Source organism: Clarias gariepinus, chromosome 3, assembly GCF_024256425.1.
Source record: "Clarias gariepinus isolate MV-2021 ecotype Netherlands chromosome 3, CGAR_prim_01v2, whole genome shotgun sequence".
In the NCBI taxonomy this organism is placed as follows: domain Eukaryota; kingdom Metazoa; phylum Chordata; class Actinopteri; order Siluriformes; family Clariidae; genus Clarias; species Clarias gariepinus.
Genome location: NC_071102.1, coordinates 20,816,836 through 20,836,999, shown reverse-complemented (window position 1 = coordinate 20,836,999; position 20,164 = coordinate 20,816,836). Strand labels below are relative to the sequence as shown.

At 37.5% G+C, this 20,164-nt stretch overlaps 2 protein-coding genes across 2 annotated transcripts; both read left to right on the top strand.

Moving 5' to 3' along the window:
• The first annotated feature begins 70 nt into the window (after positions 1 to 70).
• Positions 71 to 3,224, top strand: gfer (growth factor, augmenter of liver regeneration (ERV1 homolog, S. cerevisiae)). The gene is made up of 3 exons (XM_053492733.1): positions 71 to 442; positions 1,758 to 1,969; positions 2,765 to 3,224. Exons 1-3 carry the CDS (start codon positions 245 to 247, stop codon positions 2,925 to 2,927), a joined length of 573 nt encoding a protein of 190 aa, XP_053348708.1. The 5' UTR covers positions 71 to 244; the 3' UTR covers positions 2,928 to 3,224.
• Positions 3,225 to 12,768: 9,544 nt separating this feature from the next.
• syngr3a (synaptogyrin 3a) lies at positions 12,769 to 18,669 on the top strand. The gene is made up of 4 exons (XM_053491527.1): positions 12,769 to 12,930; positions 15,392 to 15,626; positions 15,732 to 15,877; positions 16,779 to 18,669. The coding sequence occupies exons 1-4, from the start codon at positions 12,829 to 12,831 to the stop codon at positions 16,980 to 16,982; spliced, it is 687 nt and encodes a 228-aa protein (XP_053347502.1). The 5' UTR covers positions 12,769 to 12,828; the 3' UTR covers positions 16,983 to 18,669.
• Positions 18,670 to 20,164: the final 1,495 nt, after the last annotated feature.

Here is a 20,164-nt window from a genome sequence, read left to right as displayed (position 1 = left end):
CGGTTGTTGGTGCAGCGGACAAAACCGTCCGGGTGCAAACCGCGTCCTGGGTTTTTTGTAGTTCCGGTTTAAAGGATACTATTCGATTCAGGCGCGTGAAGAATGACTCAGCTGAATGTTTTTTTTGTTTTTTTTTTTAGAAGACGTGTCTAATAGAAAGATTACGCTGTGACACGTTTAAAACAAAGATAAGAAAGTCTTAAACCAATAATATGATATCTACAGTATGTAGGGGACGATAAACATGGCGGCACCGTCATCTCCAAACTCCTCTGTCATGGAGGGCTTCAGTTCACCTGCAGCTGCAAAGATGTCTGAGGAAAAACCAGCGAAAGACCAGACAGGCATCGGAGGAGGCAGAGAGAAACCTTGCAGAGCGTGTTCAGACTTTAAAACCTGGATGAAGACTCAGAAGAAACAGGCGTCTTCAGTCACAGGACAGGTTTGCAGATCTCACCTTAACTGTCCACCTTGACATGTGATTAAAAGGCTGTAGTGAGAGTCTAAGTCCTTATAAAGTCAAATCAAAGATGGCAACCTGATCACAAGTCCAGGTTATATATATATATATATATATATATATATATATATATATAGTGTACTCAGTGTTTTTAAACTGTTTATGTCAGTGGAGGGTCTGAGTTACTGATCAGAAGGTCGATGGTTCGAGCCCCAGCTGCCTTGAGCAAGGCCCTTCACCCTGTCTGCACTCTGACCCCTGACCCCCTGACCCCTCTCACCTACTAACAAAGCTGGGATATGCGAAGAATAAAATTCAGAATTCAAATTTTATTTGTCACAAACACAACCACACGGCCAAAACACAGTATTGGTGATAATTGTATTTATTTATTTTTATGTTATACAAAAAAATAAATAAAAAATAATAATAATACAAAAAATCTGTGTGCTGAGAAAGCTACTTCTAAATTTATGCAACATGGAATTGTCCAATCTCGCTTCAGTGAAAATTTCAAGTCACTAACATCAGGTGTTTTAGAGAGATGATTTCAAATTTGCCCCCAAAATGAAATGTGTGGCCATTTTACAGCAGTTTACTGTCTCATTTCAAACAATAATAATTTAAAAACTTATATTGGTGTACGTTTATAGAAGTACAGTATATGATCTGTAAAAATTGTTGCTTAAATTAAAAAGAGATGGATTTGGGTAAAAGCTTAAAAAGCAATAAATCTGTAGTGTCCGTAACCATGTCAATTTATCTTAACAATTTTGAATTTTTAGAGCGATTTAGATCATTGAATGATTTGAATTTTAAAAAAGTTATCGACACTACATAAAAAAGGCATAAAATTGTATTTAGCAAATATACAAATATCCAATTACACTAAAATAGCATATCAAATTAAATTATATAAAATGTTTAATGTAAAAAGTGTCAAAAGGATAAATTTAAAAAGAATGTGCAAAATAAAAAAATATTAGATTTGGCATGTAGGTCTGACAGCCACAGCATGAGTGAACCATGGAGTGTGAAATGAGATGATGTGTGTGTGGATGACACAAGCAATGGTATTGTCCGTGTTTTAAAGTGCAAAGATAGAATGTAAATAAGAATTAGAAATATGTGTCATGTCCGTCATGTGCAGTGTGGTGAGTAGTGCGGTGCGCTCCAACACAGGTGTGAAGGAAACAAACCCAGTCCAGTCAGTTGAGACTGGTTGAACAAAGAATTTTACAGTGCAGTGAGGTATATGTGAGGAATAAAGGCCAAAAGGATTTCTCTGACCCAACAGGAAACACGGGTACCTGAGGAGAACGAGAAACCCGTGGAGTGTCCCCTGGATAGACAGGAACTGGGAAGGAGTTCTTGGTCTGTTCTCCACACTATGGCAGCGTATTACCCTGATACTCCCACCAAAACACAAAAACAGGACATGACTCAATTTATCAACCTGTTTTCGAAATTCTTTCCATGTGAAGAATGTGCCGAGGATCTACAATCCAGGTGTGTATCATTACACGGTGTCGATCAGTGCTTTATAATCATTTAACTCATTTAGGCTGAAGCACAGCTGAGAAGGTGAGAGAAGGTCTTGCACATGGACCCAGCAGTTTGAAGGTTTGTGATGCTGGGATTTGAACTCATGATCTTGAACCCATGATTCAAATCCTTAATAACCTAGTCATTACAGCTTCCAGGTTGTGAACCTTTACCACACAACACTGCTGGGTGTTTTCCCTCCAATCAGCACTCCTAATAATCAGATTAATTAAGTACGGGGAAGGACAATCAGAGGAAGGAAAGCATGTCTAGAAAAGTGTGGTAAAGCTAGAATTAAATAAATATAAGAAGATTCTATTTCTAGCTCTTTATTACTCTCTTTATTAATAATTTATTACAGGTATATAAATTTTTTTTACACCTAAAACTGTAAATTTCATTAGTTTCGAATGATCTGATTTCGTTCTATAAGATCAGTGAGCGAGACCTGAGCAAACTAATAAAAACAAACCCTTGCTAAAATAACAACTATGGACACACACAAGTTATTTTAATAGTTTTGAATATCACGCTCATAGGATCTTATATTTATTGTTTCTTAGATGATCAGTCCATAAAAGATATGTGAAAAGTGTAGGAAGTTGTGGAAGCACAGACTGCAGTACTACAATTGATATAATATTAATACAATATTATTAAACCCAAAGTAGACACTTATTAAGTCTTCATGTGACACTATGTGTTTGCTTTTCCTAAGTGCATAATTTTTTATTTATTTATTTTTTAATCTCTTGTCAGATTGAAAACAAACCAGCCAGACACCAGCAGTCGTCACCGTCTCTCACAATGGCTTTGTCGTCTACATAATGGCATCAATGTGCGGTTAGGGAAGCCAGAGTTCGACTGCAGCAGAGTGGACGAGAGGTGGCGAGACGGCTGGAAAGATGGCTCTTGTGATTGACAAGCCCAAGCCGAATCACTTCACAGAGGAAAATAAAACAGACCTTTCTTTACCATCTTTTACCCCTTTACACTTTGGTTGTGATACTTGCAGCTTACTATGTGTAGTGTATCATACAAAACACCTTATATGATGAACCGCCCTTTATCTCACCTCATATGGGATCGTTCATATTTTTCGTAATGTTTTGTGATTTTTTTCCATAATTTAAAGACTGCTGGTTAGTTTGTGTATGCAGTGTTCATTTTAAAGAGGAGTAATGATGCTGATAAATCTAAATAAAATATCATTACTACAGCTTGTCCAGGGTACCAGTTTGCATTAAACTAAATACTTAGAGAATCACAGAATCTTATTTTTATAAAGGCCAGCTGAGCTTGATGAAGTGTAGATAATACAATTATGAGGTGAGGCCGAGTGAGATACCTTGCTTGTACTTGCCATTTTATCAAGTTCACCTACTACATATACATATAGAGCGGACTAACTAGGGGAGCTTTTGGTTTTCAACCCACCTGAAATATTTTAAGAGCAGTTAAGGGGTACTTCATGGGCAAATGTTTGTAGACACCTGACTGTGACACCCGTGTCCCTGTTGAACATTTAATTTCCATTTCAGATCCAGTCCCCTTTTGCTGTTATAATAACCTCCACTCTTCTGGAAATGCCTTTCACTACATTTCTGGACTGTGGCTGTTGGGATGTGTTAAGAATCTCTTAAATCTAACATCAGTGTTATTTTTTGACTAAAAGCCTGCTGTTGATTGTTTATTCAATTCAATTGAATTTTATTTGTATAGCACAATTGTATAACAATTGACTTTGTCACAAAGCGGATTTACTTAATCAAAAAAAATTATGGAAGTTTGTATGAAATGTGTATGAATCAGAATTTTCAAATTGTGCCAAATATTTACAGTAAACTAAACAGGAAAGTATCCAAAAATCTTCTTAGTGCAGATTAAACTGATACAGGAAAATTCTGAACTACTGATAATAATGCTACATAATAGGAGTGTAAATATCTGGCGTGTTGAACTAATGCATCGACTTGACGTAGTGGTCAACACTGTCACCTTGCACCCCCAAGGTCCAGTTTCGATTCCTGCCTCGGGTCTGTTTTACATGCAGATTAGACTAAATGGTGTTAGCATTGTTATTAGGCTAATTGGTGTTCCCAGATTGCCCATAGTGTGTGAATGTATATGCGTGTGTGCCCTGCGATGGATTGGCACCCCGTCCAGGGTGTCCCCCGCCTCGTGCCGTGCAGTAGGGCTTTTGGGATAGGCTTCAGGCCCCTTATGACCCTGAATACAGGATAAAGTGTTATAGACAATGAGAGTGAACTGATATCAATTATGATAAATTAGTTATAATGGATTGTGTAGGCAGTTAATAAAATATTGATTAATATAACTTTTTTTTATTTGTGAAATGGCTTATTGGTTGTGCTGTATTGTTAAGGTTGTGCTTTTATGCTGGATGTCAGCACGGCTATGATGCCTGGGTAACCAGCACAACAGCACGGCCTCTCACCTGATATTGCTTAAATAGTCAAAACTTGCCCTAAGAATCTAAATACTATCACATTCAATTCAATTCAATTCAATTCAATTTTATTTATATAGCGCTTTTAACAATGGTCATTGTCTCAAAGCAGCTTCACAAAAACAAAAGAAATTCATAAAAAAAATAGTAAAAAATAATAATAATAAATTGTGTATGTGTGAGAAAAATGTGCCTAGATGATAATGAGATGAATGAATGAAATGTCTCTGATGAGCAAGCCAAGGGTGACGGCGACAGTGGCAAAGAAAAACTCCCTTACTTGGTAATAGGAAGAAACCTTGAGAGGAACCAGACTCAACAGGGAACCCATCCTCATTTGGGTCATAACAGATAGAGATGATATAACATCATGTGTGTTATGCAGCTAAAAGTACAATATAACAGAAATTCTTTAAATTAACATGAAGTCCAGTTCAGCATAGGGATGAGTCAGTAGGTGCAGAGGGCAGATGGGGTCTGGATCACTGGGAGCACAGAAGCAGCATGTGTAGCTCCAACCATCATAAAGCAGAATCCAGCTGGAGCTGGTTCTTCTCTGGATGCCTCAGGATCCTCGCAGGGTTGGCCTTTGTCTACTAAAGCTGGTACAATCTCCAGATGCCTTGTGGTGGGAAGAAAAGTACAGAATAAATGGAGAGAATTAGTGTAGTTATTCTGAAGTTATGGGATGAGTTACGTGTATGCCAGATTAAAGAGATGCGTCTTGACTCTACTTTTAAACTAGGAAACTGTGTCTAAGCCCCGAACACTGTCTGGAAGGCTATTCCAAAGCTTTGAAGCTAAATATGAAAAAGCCCTACCCCCTTTTGTAGGTTTTGTGATCTTAAGGAGCATGGTGGATTATAGCGTATCAGAAGACTGGTTAGGTATGAGGGAGCTAAACCATTTAAAGCCTTGTATGTAAGTAATACTATTTTGTAATTAATTCTAAACTGAACAGGTAGCCAATGCAGGGATGATAATATTGGGGTTATATGATCATATTTTCTGGATCTAGTGAGAACCCTGGTGGCTGCATTTTGGACTAACTGAAGCTTGTTTATTGAGGATGCAGGACAACCACCTAGTAATGCATTACAATAGTCCAGTCTGGAGGTCATGAATGCATGAACTAGCTTTTCTGCATCAGATACGGATAGGATACTCCTAAATTTGGCAATATTTCTAAGATGGAAAAAAGCTGTTTTTGTGATATTGGAAATATGATTTTCAAAGGACAAGTTAGTGTCTAATAATACGCCGAGGTCTTTTACTGTTGAGCTAGGAGTAACAGTACATCCTTCTAAACGCAGGCTGAATCACATCATGTAGAAAAATACGTCAACAGTTAAAATATCTTGAATATTTATTGATCAGTTTAGTCAAATTAATAAGAAATCTGGAAGGTGGCTTACCACTTAGTACACACTGGCTGGTGGTGAATGGTTTTGATAACCAGTAGCTACAGAGCCCATAAAAGGACATGTTTTTTTTATCGTTTTACAATATAACAATCAGCACAATTAACAAAAGAAATATTCAGCATTAAATAGCATCAGAGTATACAAATATAAAAACATATACATCATCAAATCCAGATTATATTGCTAAATTAAAACAAAAATCAAATAGTAGCACATGAATGGTCAGTGTGATAATGGGTACAATCTAGGTACAAGTCAAAGGGTTCAAAAAAGATCCAAAAAAAATATTCCAGGTCTTTAAGAAGATGTATGTTTTGTTTTTTAAACTGTATGTTAAATATTCCAAATGCAGTGTGTCATTAATGACATTTTAAAAAAATTCAACAGTTGGAGGGTGTTCCTGTTTCCAGTTTAACAGAATACATTTCTTAGATACATAAGAAATCAGACCTACCCTTTTGATAAATAAAGGGTCTGATACTTCATTCAAGTCCACCCCAAAAAGATATATTAAAGGAGCCTTGTGATATTGATAAAACCATCACAGAAAACTCATGTACTGTATCCCAAAACTCTCTCAGTTTTTCACAGTTCCAAAAAATATGCATAATAGTGCCCTTGTTTCTTAAATCTATTGCATAAAGACGATGCACCAGGATATATCTTACTGAGGCGAACCGGGGTCAGGTATATTCTTTGTATAAATTTATAATTTCGTTCAATTATTTTGTTACTAGAAAATGAGAAAAAGACACATCTGCATACAACATCCCACTGATCATCATCAAAATTACAACCAAGATCTTTCTGCCATACATTTTTTAATGAAGTTCCCTTCAACCTTACTGTATTCTCTAAAATGTTTTCTAATTTAGATAATTCCAATAAGATATGACCCTTTGCAAGGAAATCATTTATCAGGTGTCTGAGTTGTAAGTACTTGTAAAAATCTTTATTGTCAATATCAACTTCGCTTTTTAGTTCAGAAAAAATTTAAGTGTGCCCTCTTTAAAAACTTGCTTAAAGGAGGCAATGCCTTGATTCTTCCACTTAATGAATAATGTCCATTTTATAGAGGGTAGTAAATCTGGATTATAGGACAAAGGCGACAAGATAGAAATTTTTGAATGCAATCTGCAAAATTTTTTAATTTCCTGCCAGGTTTTCAGTATATTATAAATCCCAAATGTCTTTACGCAGTTATTTACCTGCTTTATATTATTAATGTATGGTAGTGATGTTAATGATACTGGATAAATGGCTTGTTTCTCAATATCAGTCCAACGTGCATTTTCTCGAGGGTGTACCCAACTTATAATATTTTTTGTTTGTGCTGCCCAATAATATAATTGAAAATCTGGAAGCGCTAAACCTCCATTTTCTTTTGATTTACACCCAGTTTTAAGAGCAATCCTTGGTGGATGGTTATTCCAAATAAAGGTGCTAATTTGCTTATTTAAGGTTTTGAAAAATTATCTATTTAAATAGCATGTTTGAGACTGAAATAAGTAATTATAACGTGGCAGTACATTCATTTTAATCACATTGATTTTTCCCAGAAGACATAAAGGCAACAAAGACCAATATTCTAAATCATCCTTTATTTTTTTATTTAACGGAAGATAATTATTGCTAAACAGATCCTCAAGATCAGGAGATATCACCACTCCCAAATATTTAAAACCCGTCCGATTCCAAATGAAGGGTGACATATTGTGAAGATTTTCAGTAATTGGGGAGGATAATAAGCAGGTATTAGACTTAGCCAAATTAATTTTGTAGCCTGATATGTCGCCAAATTCATCTCTGCATACAGAGATATCTTATGAACAGTATTTGTAATATATACCCCTGAGACATTATCCCTACCCCGTATAACTTCAGCGAGTGGTTCAATTGCTAGATTAAATAGTAACGGGGAAAGAGGACAGTCCTGTCGACAGCCTCTTCTTAATACTATTTCTCGAGACATGAAGTTATTAGTACAGATTTTTGCGGGATTAGAGGGATTACTATATAAGTTTTTGAACAGCGATGTAAATTTATCACTCGTATCGAATTTTTTTAATGCCGCAAATAAAGATTTCCATTCTAAGAATACTATTAATGTTTGTAAGTTATTTAATTTCGAATGAAAACCATAACTAGCTTTAACAAAAGCCGTCTGATCTGGGTGAATTAAACCGGGAAGAATTTTTTCCAGCCTGCTGGCAAGAAGCTTAGATATAATTTTAAGATCAACTGGAAGTAACGAAATTGGGCGATATGACATGCATTCTGTTGCATCTTTATCCTTTTTATGAATTAGAGTTATAATAACAGTCTTCATTGTTACAGGGAGATTCCCTTTCTCAAAGAAAGCATTTACCATTGGCATAAAAAGGGGTTCGATTTGAGACCAAAATGCTTTATAAAATTCAGAAGGGAATCCGTCTAACCCAGGGTTTTTTTCCTGACGCCAAGGATCTGATAGCTTCTTGTACTTCTAATGAAGTAGGCAATGCATCCAAATATGCCCTCCCCTCCTCCCCCAATTATGGTAAAGTTATGGAGTCCAAAAATGTTTGTATATTTGAATCAGAGGGATTGTCAGAATTATAGAGCTCATTATAAAATTCTGCGAATGCTTGATTGATCAATTTTGTATCATATGTCAACTAACCATTAGAGTTACGAATTGCTTTAATTGTATGTTCCGCACGTTCCTTCTTCAACTGATGAGCTAATAATCTACTAGGTTTATTCCCAAATTCAAAATACTTCTGCTTCATAAAAGATAGCAATTTCTTAGTTTGTTCAGTCTGTATAATATTTAATTGGTTTCTAATATCATGTAATTTTTTTAAATTATCTACTGAAGGATGCTGTTTATGAAGATGGTCAAGTTTGGAGAGTTCTGACATTAGCCCCATCATGCGGCGCTTTGTTGCCCTTTTTCTGGCAAAAGTATAGGATATTAGGTTCCCTCTGATAACTGCCTTTGCAGCATCCCACATAACAGCTGGTGAAACGTCCGAGGCAACATTGTCAGTTATATAATATTTTAACCATTCTTTATTAATTGTTACAAGCATTATTATTATTAGGTAATGAGGAATTAAACCTCCAGTGTTTATGTTGAGGTGAGCCTTGACCTATGAAGAGATTAAGATAAACTGGTGCATGATCTGATACAAGTATTGATCCAATGGTACATGCATTTACAAGGGAAATATATTTTTGAGGCAAAAGAAACATATCATGCGGGAATATGTATTATGTCTTGTTGAGTAAAATGTATAATCTCTGGTCCCAGGATTTAATTCTCTCCATATATCAACTAAGCCTACTTCACTGGAGGCTAGTTTAAGGGCTTTAGAAGAGTTATGGTTACACATTGAGAATATAGACCTATCTAAATTTGCATCCAAGCAACAATTTAAGTCCCCTGCTAAAAGCCCTAAATAGTACAGTATTGATTGAATAAAGTAACAATATTGCTCATAAATTTGGGGGTATCTGTATTGGGAGCATAGACACTCATCAAAGTAATTTCGTGGTCATATAACGTACCTTTAATTAATATAAATCTTCCCTCTGTGTCGCTCTGTTGTTCTCTAAATAAAAAGGGAAAAATTTTATGTATAAGTATAACTGTTCCTCTTTTTTGAGTTGTATAACTTAAAAAAAAATACTTGGCCCACCCAATCTCTCTTAAGTTTTTGATGTTCTATTTCAGACAGGTGGGTTTTCTGAAAGAAGGCAATATTAACTTTTTCTTTTTTAAGAAAAGTGAGCACTCGTTTGCGCTTAATAGGGTGGCCCAACCCTCTGACATTCCATGTTATCACTTTACAAATATTTTCCATTTTACAGCAGTGCATAGGTTACCCTGACCATCGATTTGTATACTCGCAAATGAAAGATTAGATACAATGTGCTGAACTTGTTAAAACTGTGAGAACTGCGAACTAGCTCCCCGCGCACCCATCCACCCCCCATCCCTTTTGGCACAAGCCCTGTCCCCAAACGACACGCCCTGTCGCAAAGACTAACAATGCTAGGACATTAAAAGAAAATAAGACTTATTTAACAAATGTATTTCCTCACAAAACAAAATTATTTTTCTGAACAGTCTTTGTCAGTCTTAACAAGTGTTCCAAACAAGATTTGGAATTTGGATTTTCGTTCTGTATAGTAGATTTACCTGATTAAATAGACAAAATTGGATGGGTGTACATAATAATTTATCACATAAGTTCCTGTCTTATACTGGCAAATTAAAAAAAAGATTTGTCCTAAATTCTTCGGGACACCTGACCTTCACACCTATATTTGGTGCCTTTTTAAACAGCCTTATTAAGACATAAACCTCCACCTTTGGAATGATTTAGACCACCAACGGGTGGGACAGTGGCGTTATGGTTAGCAATGTGTGCACCGCACCTCCAGGGTCCGGATTCAGTTCCCACCTTGGGTTTGTTGTTTGGAACATGCGTTGAGATTCTCCCTGCTTGGTGGGTTTTCTCCAGGTACTCCGGTTTCCTCCTACATTTCAAAGACATGCAGATTAGCATGCTAATTGGCATTCCCAAATTGCTCGTAGTGTGTGAATGAATGCATGTGAATAAGTGTTGACCTACCATAGTCATGAAATTGGGAATAAATACATCGGCCCATAGTTGGACTACAGAAGTTACTAGACGGATGAATAGAGACACATTGACCTGGGCCCGGTTTCTCGATAACGCACACTATTCGCGAGCTAAGAAGATATATCTTACGTTAGGTGATAACTTTTCTAAGTGTATTTCTCGAACTGTCCCTTAGAAGTCTTCTTAAGTCACTGCCTCTTACGTCGGACGTTACAAGGCGCTGTCTACAGTGAAGGTCCTGAATTAGCTGACATCGGTCGCTCAGGAATCGATTTTTGACTCCTTTTGCATGACAGCGTTAAGAAAGACGCCACTTTCTATGCAAATTAAATATTGCACTAAATTCTTTTAATAGCGTTTAGGGTTAACTTATCAATAGCATGGAATAATAGACAAATATATAAATTAAATCACTAAACTGTCGCTGATATTTTTATGTAACCTGTATAGTGACAGTGAAACGAACCGAGAATACAATCATAGTTGATTGACAAACAGCTGACAACACTCTTCACCAGCTTCAGAAACAATGTGAAGCATGTCAGTGGTTGGGGTTGTATAGCGCACTTATGGAATGAATACGATGAGATGACAGAGTAGAGGTTTAATACTCCTACAGTATCTTATCTACATGGTTTCGCGCGGTGGCCCTAAGTCCAGTTTCAGCGCGAGTTTTGGTGCCGTGGTTACGTTTCCATTTTACCACGCAAAAAAAATTAAACATGTTTAACATGCGGAAGCTCGCGGACCCTGCAGATCTCCGCGGAACGTCGGGCGGGCACTCGAGGCGGCTCATGATATCTAATACCCCTATCTCATCTCACCTACTGTATGCGCTTTGACTCACGGTGAGATGCGATGTTAGGCCCCGTGAGCTGCCGCAATTGCCCGCTAACGTTCCGCAAAGTTCTGCAAACGTAATCACAGCGCAAAAACTCGCGGTGAACCATGACGAACCTTACTTACGGCCACTGCGCGAAACCGCGTAGGTGATATAGGGGTATAACACCGCATCTCACAGCGAGTCAAACCGCATAGGTGAGATAGGTGTAATAGGTGAGATAGGGGTAATAGGTGAGATAGGTGTAATAGGTGAGATAGGGGTAATAGGTGAGATAGGGGTATTACATATTACAATCACTTGGGGTTTGAAACTCCCAAGTTTATTTTATCATTTAACTAAATAAAATTTAATAAAATAAAACTTGTCAAAAGAAAAGCCTATCCAGTTATGGATAATGGCTAAAGATCAATGAAACATATTTTAAACAAAAAGCAGCGAGCAGCTGGACATCGGGACGTAGAGTGTAAATACGAGGCGTTGGCCTGGCAAGTGCAGGTCTGAGCAGGTCAAGAAGCTCCATCATCTGTTGCCTTGAAAGGCAAAACCTTTTTTTTTTTTTTTTTTTAATAGCGACCTCAGGGAAAATATGAAAAGGGCTGAAGTTTTGTCTAAAGGAAAAATGTACATGACCCACACGGCTCCGCGGACGGCGCCGTCTTCAGTTTAACACAACAACACGCTGTATCGCTGCCAAATTATTTGCCACCTGTTTAAAATTAAAAGTGATCGCCAATTTTAGTGCATTAGTCACATTATAAAATAGGCTAATTTAAAATCACTCTATTGGTTCTGATATAAATAAAAATCTTAAACAGGCCTACAGTATATTCCACCATTAATACGACTTTGATAACGTGCCATAATGTGCTTGTACACACCGCTGATTTATAAAGACTGCTGCTCAGTAGCGGCGACTAGTGTCTGGAGCTGAAACTACGCTAAGAGTGAGTTAAGGTTGGTCCAGACCAACCTGACGAACGTGTGACTTACCTAAGAGATACTTAGCGTAAGGACGTTTCGGGAAATGAGCAATAACGTTAAGAGAGGGGTTAAGGTACAACTTAAGAACTACTTAGCGATAAGAAGCTTTCGAGAAACCGGGCCCTGGTCTCAGTAATGCTCTTGTTGATGAATGAAAACAAATTCCTGTATAAGAGAGAAATAAATCTGGAAACTGATTGTCAGTGAGCACATGTGGGTGTGATGGTCAGGTGTCCACCAACCTTCAGCCACAACACACTATATCATATTTTCAGAATCAATGCTTTTGTCATTCTAGTGAAGTAGCACGCTGCTGCCGGTAGGTGGTGCTGTTGAGAATGTCGCAACAGACAGAAGGGAGGTTGGATTTATGTGCGCACCAGTGTGTGTGTGTGCGCGTGTGTGCGTGAGCGCGCGAGTGTGTACCCATCTCGATCCCTCCACCTGAATCACAGCAGACGGGGGTGAAAATGGACGGAGTGGGGTCTTTCGGGGCAGGAAGGGCTGGGGCAGAATTCGACCCCATCTCCTTCATCCAGCAGCCGCAGACCATCCTCAGGATGTTATCATGGGTGAGTGAATCCGCGCGTGGACTCGGTGCCTAGAGCGCGCGCCTCGTTATTACGCGTAATAAGAGGGTCATAGCGTTGATGTCATTTCTCATCGTGTTTATCCCGTACTGTCCGTGTGCTGGTTGTGACTCCACGACCAGCTTCATCACTGATGTCAAATCTGAAGCCTGTTTATAATGCTTTTTGTGATTTTTTTTTATTTATTTTTTTTAATTGCGTAAAATTAAAATCTCCCGACGTGTTGATGCCGCGGACACGGTGATGCCCGGCTCGCCTGATTTCTGCTCTGCCAGGATAAAATCTCACTCCACAGAAACACGAGACTATCAATTTATTGATTTAACATGATTTCTGATGTGAAAGGCTGTGAATGAGCTGCTGCTGTAGATCTCAGGCCTGTGCCTCAGTCAAACCAGGAAATCATCATGTCGCTGTGAGGAACAGGGTCTGGGGGAGGGGGAGGGGGGCGGGGGTATGGTTATGGGATGGCTTGGATAATATATCTGTACTGTAGCTATAATGAAACATTACCTGCATTGGATACTGTGATGATAGTATACCTGCTCATAGTGTTCCAGGATAGTGTCCAGCTGTATAGTATACTGCAATGTGGTATACCTGTACATACAGTATTGTATTAGGATAATAAAAGGGTATAGTGTATACAGTACTGGGATATAGTACAGTAACCAGCTGTATAGTATATGGGGATGTAGTATATCTGTAAAAACAGTAATATACTAGGATAGTGTTACTATTTTACTTTATAGTATTATAATATAGTACCATTGTACTTTCCTAGTATATAGTATATAGCTGTATAGTATATGGGGATGTAGTATACCTGTAAATAAAGAACTATAATAGGATAGTATTACTATTTTACTTTATAGTATCATAATATAGCGCAATTGTACTTTCCTAGTACTGTATATAGTATATAGCTGTATAGTATATGGGGATGTAGTATACCTCTAAATACAGTACTATTCTAGGATAGTATTACTATTTTACTTTATAGTATCATAATATAGTACCATTGTACTTTCCTACTATATAGTATATTCTAGAATATTTTTACCATTTTATTTTACTTTATAGTACCATAGAATAGTGCCATTGCACTTCCCTAGTATATAGCTGTATAGTATACTGGAATGTAGTATACTTGTAAATACAGTATTGTATTAGGATAATAAAAGGGTATAGTGTATACAGTACTGGGGTATAGTACACTAGGATAGTATACTGTTATATGGTATACTGCGATGTAGTATACCTGTACATAGTGTTCTAGGACAGTAACTAGCTGTATAGTATACTGGGATGCTATATACGTATATAGTCTACTGGGGTATAGCATATAGCATATATAGTGTGTAAAGTATACATATAAATACAGTAGTATACTAGGATAGTGTTAACATTTTACTTTATAGTTTCATTATATAGTACCATTGTACTTTCCCAGTATATATTACATAGCTGTATAGTATATGGGGATGTAGAATACTTGTAAATAAAGTACTATTCTAGGATAGTATTACCATTTTACTTTATAGTACCATAGTATAGTGCCATTGCACTTCCCTAGTATATAGTATATAGCTATATTGTATACTGGGATGTAGTATACTTGTAAATACAGTATTGTATTAGGATGATAAAAAGGTATAGTGTATACAGTACTGGGATATAGTACACTAGGATAGTATACTGTTATATGGTATACTGCGATGTAGTATACCTGTACATAGTGTTCTAGGACAGTAACCAGCTGTATAGTACACTGGGATGCTATATACGTATATAGTCTACTGGGGTATAGCATATAGCATATATAGTGTGTAAAGTATACATATAAATACAGTACTATACTAGGATAGTGTTAACATTTTACTTTATAGTAGCATAGTATATTGTACTTTCCTAGTATATAGTATATAGCTGTATAGTATATTGGGATGTAGTATACCTGTAAATAAAGTACTGTATTAGGATATTAAAAGGGTATATTGTATACTGGGATATAGTATATCTGTATATTGTATACTGGGATATAGTGTAACTGTACATAGTGTTCTAGGACTGTATAGTATATTGGAATGTAGTCTATCTTTACATAGTTCACTAGCTAGGATAGTGTATACTATATTGTTATGTATTATACGTATATAGTCTACTGGGGTATAGCATATAGCATATATAGTGTGTAAAGTTTATACCGATATGTATATACTTGTATCTACTGTATATACTCTATAGTTTTCTTTTATTATTTAGTTTATTAAACAACACATAATCATAAAAACATTATTATTGGAAGTGGTATATGTAGTACTTTCATGTATTATTTAAGTAGTATAGTCAACTTTAATTACACAGATGAAGTAAAGAAGCATGTCAGGCTTGAACTGATCCTCAGTTTTTATTATTTCTGTTTTTCTCTTCTCCACTTTAGATTTTCTCGATGGTGGTGTTCGGCTCCATAGTAAATGAAGGCTACATTAACATCGGAAGTGAGACTCTCCATTGTGTTTTCAACAGGAACGATGACGCCTGCAATTACGGCGTCACCATTGGGATCATAGCCTTTTTGGCGTGCATCTTCTTCCTGGTCCTTGACATAAAATTCCAACAAATCAGCAGTGTTAAAGACAGGAAGAAGGCAGTCTTGCTGGAGATTGGGTTTTCAGGTAAAAGTTGTAAAATGACATACAGCATATTTCAGGGGGAGACATAAATGCTTTGGAGCGACACAATTTTATGCTGTTGTATTCCTTTTCCGTTGGTGCTTTCAGGTTTATGGGCATTCCTGTGGTTTGTTGGTTTCTGTTTCTTGACTAACCAGTGGCAGCGCACCACACCAGACAAGCTGCCACTGAACCAGGGAGCTGATGCAGCCAGAGCCGCCATTGCGTTCTCCTTCTTCTCCATCTTCACCTGGGTTAGTGCTGCACAGACTTAGACTAAAACCCACATCTATACTCCTAGGCTTTAGAATCCCTGCCTTATTAATAGTCACGCATCATATAGCAGAGGAGGAAGTCAGTGATGGAGCAGAGTGAAGACAAACCCATTACAGTCTAAGAATGGCATCATGACCTAGTGCAAGTACAGCAGATCGCTCTAGATACTGCTTTGAGTCTGTCAGGGGTGTGTGTGTGGGGGGGGGGGGACGACAACGACGACGACCTAGTTTCTTTTTTTTTTTAATTAAAATCAATTTCAACATGACCATAGACATGAAAATAGATTATACTACTGTACATGAAATCTACTGTAATCTAAAAATCTTTCTCATTTACTGTATCTAGAAATAAATCTAGTAGGATACATTTATAAAAAACAATATAAAATGAAATTATTATAATAAAGTGATGAATAAAGTAGTAAAGATGTTTATTTGCAGAAGTTTGTTAATCATCATGTAATTACTAGGTAGTGCCCTTGATCAGGGGTTAGAGCGGGATTTGGGATTCAATGTTGTGTGTAAGAAGCTAGTTAGCATTGAGCAATTTGAAACAACCCATCATGGGCTGATGTGCAAATGGTTTTTCTGGATGATATGAATGGATAAATGCAAATTAATGTACTACAAGTTAAGCAATGACCTCTTGTATCTACAGATGTGTGCAAAAGTTATTACACCCTCTTTTAATTCTATGTGTTTTTGTGTAAAAATGTACGGCTCTCTGTATTACGCAGATATTACCTCAGACGAATGACATTTAATGTCAAACTTCTAAGTAAATCTCTAGCTGTAGTATAACAGGTGTCACGTCTTCCTCTGAGCCAGTCCGTCGTTCCGAAATGTCTCCCCGAACATGTGCGTCTGTGCTTTTCAGGCTGGTCTGACCGTGAGAGCAGTGCAGAAGTATCTTCTGGGGACGGACATGTCTCTCTTCACCACAGAACATCTGGATGGCAACCAGCCCATCCCGCCGTACCCCAGCGCGCCAGGCACGGAGACCATCGACGCCTACCAGAGCCCACCTTTCACCGAGAAGGCCGACCCCAACGCCCCGACCTACCAGGTGCCCATTTATTAAAGGCGCCGATCAGGATCCGTGTGAAGCATAACCGATCCGTCAAAAGGTAGTATGAGTGCAGGAGGAGGCTCCGGCCTTTCCCCAAGCTGACGTGGTGTGTGCCAGTGTTCATAGGTAGTGCTGTGCTGTGACCTTCTGTACAAGAGTGTGTCGATTGTGACTTTTTATTTCATTTGGGTCTATATGAAATAGTTAAACATTTATTTATCAGGTTGAATCGACGGGGAAATGAAATAAGATACACGTCTTATATGTATGACAGGGTCGCTTACAGTCCTGTCGGGTCACCAAAACAAGGGAAAAGTCAGCTACGATTCATAGAAATATAACACGAGAACCTTACAAAACAAAAAATAATTAAAAAATGACAAAAATAAAACAGTGTGTGATTAAAAACGTCAGCGCTGTTTAAGCTAGGGGAAAGATAAATATGCATGTGCAACATATTCAGAAAGCGTTTTAACCGTCATGCATCAAAGATCTTAAATTGAAACATTACATTAAGTGTTTATGTGGACATATGAAGTGCAATATAAAAAAAAATAAAAGAAATATATAAGTATGAAAGGAATCTTCTGATGATACTCAGATATGTTTACCAGTTACAACCTGCCAAACTGTGTGTGTCAGAGTGTGTGCATTCTCGCTCAAACGGCGACGCAGTCGTACCGCAGGTCTCTTATGCTGAAGAGCTTCTCGAGCAGCGCCGACTCATTTACAGGGTTCTGTGTTCACACCCGGATCAAGAGCGCACCGTTCAGTGTTTCTTTGTTCAATTGTTCTTTACCTGGCGGTACCACAGACGGTGGAACCGTGGAAGTAGAGGTTTAAAAATCATACAGACGATGTGCGAAATAATAAAGCAAGCGACTCGCGTTTTGTTGTTCCAACAAACTTTTAGCTGCTTCAGAGAAAAAGGTTTCTAGAATAAAACAGCAGTTGGAAAAAAAAGTTCAGTTTGCCATGATGTTAAACAATCACACACGCACGTGCAATCGTGGTGATGAAAGCAGATCTTACGATTTTCGTATAAAAAAATTAACTTCATCGGCAAAAAAAACAACAACCTTGTGGCGGACTTTTCAGGAATAACTTCAAACCCGACTTTAACATAAACACAATATTAACTGAGATTAGAATTAGTTTTTAAGTTGTTGAAACGATTTTGTGAAAACAATGTTTGGTGACCATCAGTGCTCTCTGTCCGATGTGGTTGAGGATATCACAACAACGTCTCTGTGTTCTCAGATAGGGAAGCGATACTGACTGTAACTCAAAACATAGAGTAAAAACAAGGTACGTTTGTGAAATAGACCAGGGTTTTTTTTTCTGTGTGCAAAATATAAAATATAAATATAATAAAAATAACATTACTGCTTCTGTACCGATCAGTTTAGGTTTTGCTGTAGAAATAAAAAAGGGCACCAGAGATGAGAGAGGTCGACTCATATACAGTACATGAAAGTTATCACTTGCTTATTGTTTTGTTTTTCTTTTAAAATCCTCACAAGTGCAACAAAGACATTTAGGATTCTAAATTCAGCCCCAAAACTCTTGCGCTCGACTGTAACCTCTGGCATCATATTCCATCTTGTATGTTAATGGTGTAAACAAAAGACTTACTGTTGTCTATTCAGATGTGCTTGAACTGAAATCATCATAAAAAAATAAAAATATGTTTTTTCCACGAGATGAGTCTGATCTGTGTTACTTTGGACGAAACAATAAAGCAATATCACACTCGAGGTCGTGCTGTTGTGATGAATATCAGCACAGCTGTGATGCGCTGGTAGCCACGAGGGTGCCTGTGAGGAGAGTATCAGAGCTGTGCTGATATTCATCACAAAAAGAACGCTTTTACACAACGCTTCCACAAAACACCATTTATCATCAACAGGTTATGAATATTATTGTTATATATATTTTTTATTTAACCGGATGCACACAGTTCATTAATGAAACATTATGAAATAAAGTAATAACTTGGACGTGAATCCTGTTCTTGGTTTGAATCAGTAAAACCCCATTTCCGTTGTAATTAACTCAGATTGTGTAAAAGGTGTGTAAAGTTGAGCTAATTGAGTGCTGCGCTCCTGGAGGGCTGTGATTGGTCGAACGGTGTGGTCGCATCTGATTGGCTTAAGAGGACAAGTGACCCACGTTGGTGCAAGCAAAGTCTCAAATACACACACACAAATCCAGGGATATACACACACGAAAGACTATTTTTATATTCAAAGTCCATGATACACGCCTGAATTTTCAACATTTAGAAACTTACATAAAATTTAGAAACTGGTTAGCTGTACATCCATGAACTGTGTCTTGCATTTGTGAAATATATTATAAATTTATATATTATATTTATTTTGTGCATGCGAGTTGTTTTTTGTGAATATATTTTTTTCATGCACGTGACTTGGGATACACGTGCATCGTGTCTTATGTGTGAATTATTAAGAGACTATTTTGCTTCCATACTTCGCTGCATACTAATTACAAGAAATGTTTATTGTTTCTCATCTCACTACCTCAACTCATTACCTCATCACCAGGGTGTCGGATTGGGTCACGTTGTTTGCACATGTGCGTGTCCACTTTATGTTGTCTTTTTGTATAATACTTATAGTTTGTGAATATATAGTGTTCATCTATTTTGCATCTTAGTTAGCTAGTTAATTCATGTTGTTTGTATGTAGCACCTCGGTCCAGGAGGAACGCCGTTTCGTTTCACTGTGTACTGAACTGTATGTGAATGAAACGACAATAAAAGTCGACTAGACTTGACCAAGTAGTGCCCTTGATCAAGGATAGTTTGAGGGATTCGAGATTAGCTGTGTAGCTTAAACACGGACGGTGATTCAGAGAGACTTATCAGATGTGTGTTCTTACTGAAAGTGCTTCTGTGACTGGTTGTAAATGTGGGTTTTGTCACACAGCTGCTCTCTCCTCTGCGGACCGTACAGACCTTCTCTCCACCTATAGACCTACGCTCTATATCAATCAGGCATCGTCTAGACCACTTTATCCTGTGTACGAGCCGGAGTCTCTATATTACCACTCATGAAGTGTCTCTCAACCAATCAGATTACTCAGTCAGAACTATTGGTTGTATAAAATGTAATAATGTGTTTTGTATTTGTGTGTGTTTGTATATACACATGTATATATAGATATGTCTA

Bases quoted from the DNA above. Each gene is read 5' to 3' on its own strand.
- syngr3a (XM_053491527.1), top strand. From the start codon at position 12,829: ATGGACGGAGTGGGGTCTTTCGGGGCAGGAAGGGCTGGGGCAGAATTC. The intron at 12,931-15,391 runs GTGAGTGAATCC...TCTCCACTTTAG, and splicing joins TCCTCAGGATGTTATCATGG to ATTTTCTCGATGGTGGTGTT. The intron at 15,878-16,778 runs GTTAGTGCTGCA...TGTGCTTTTCAG, and splicing joins TCTTCTCCATCTTCACCTGG to GCTGGTCTGACCGTGAGAGC.
- gfer (XM_053492733.1), top strand. From the start codon at position 245: ATGGCGGCACCGTCATCTCCAAACTCCTCTGTCATGGAGGGCTTCAGT. The intron at 443-1,757 runs GTTTGCAGATCT...CTGACCCAACAG, and splicing joins CGTCTTCAGTCACAGGACAG to GAAACACGGGTACCTGAGGA. The intron at 1,970-2,764 runs GTGTGTATCATT...ATCTCTTGTCAG, and splicing joins GCCGAGGATCTACAATCCAG to ATTGAAAACAAACCAGCCAG.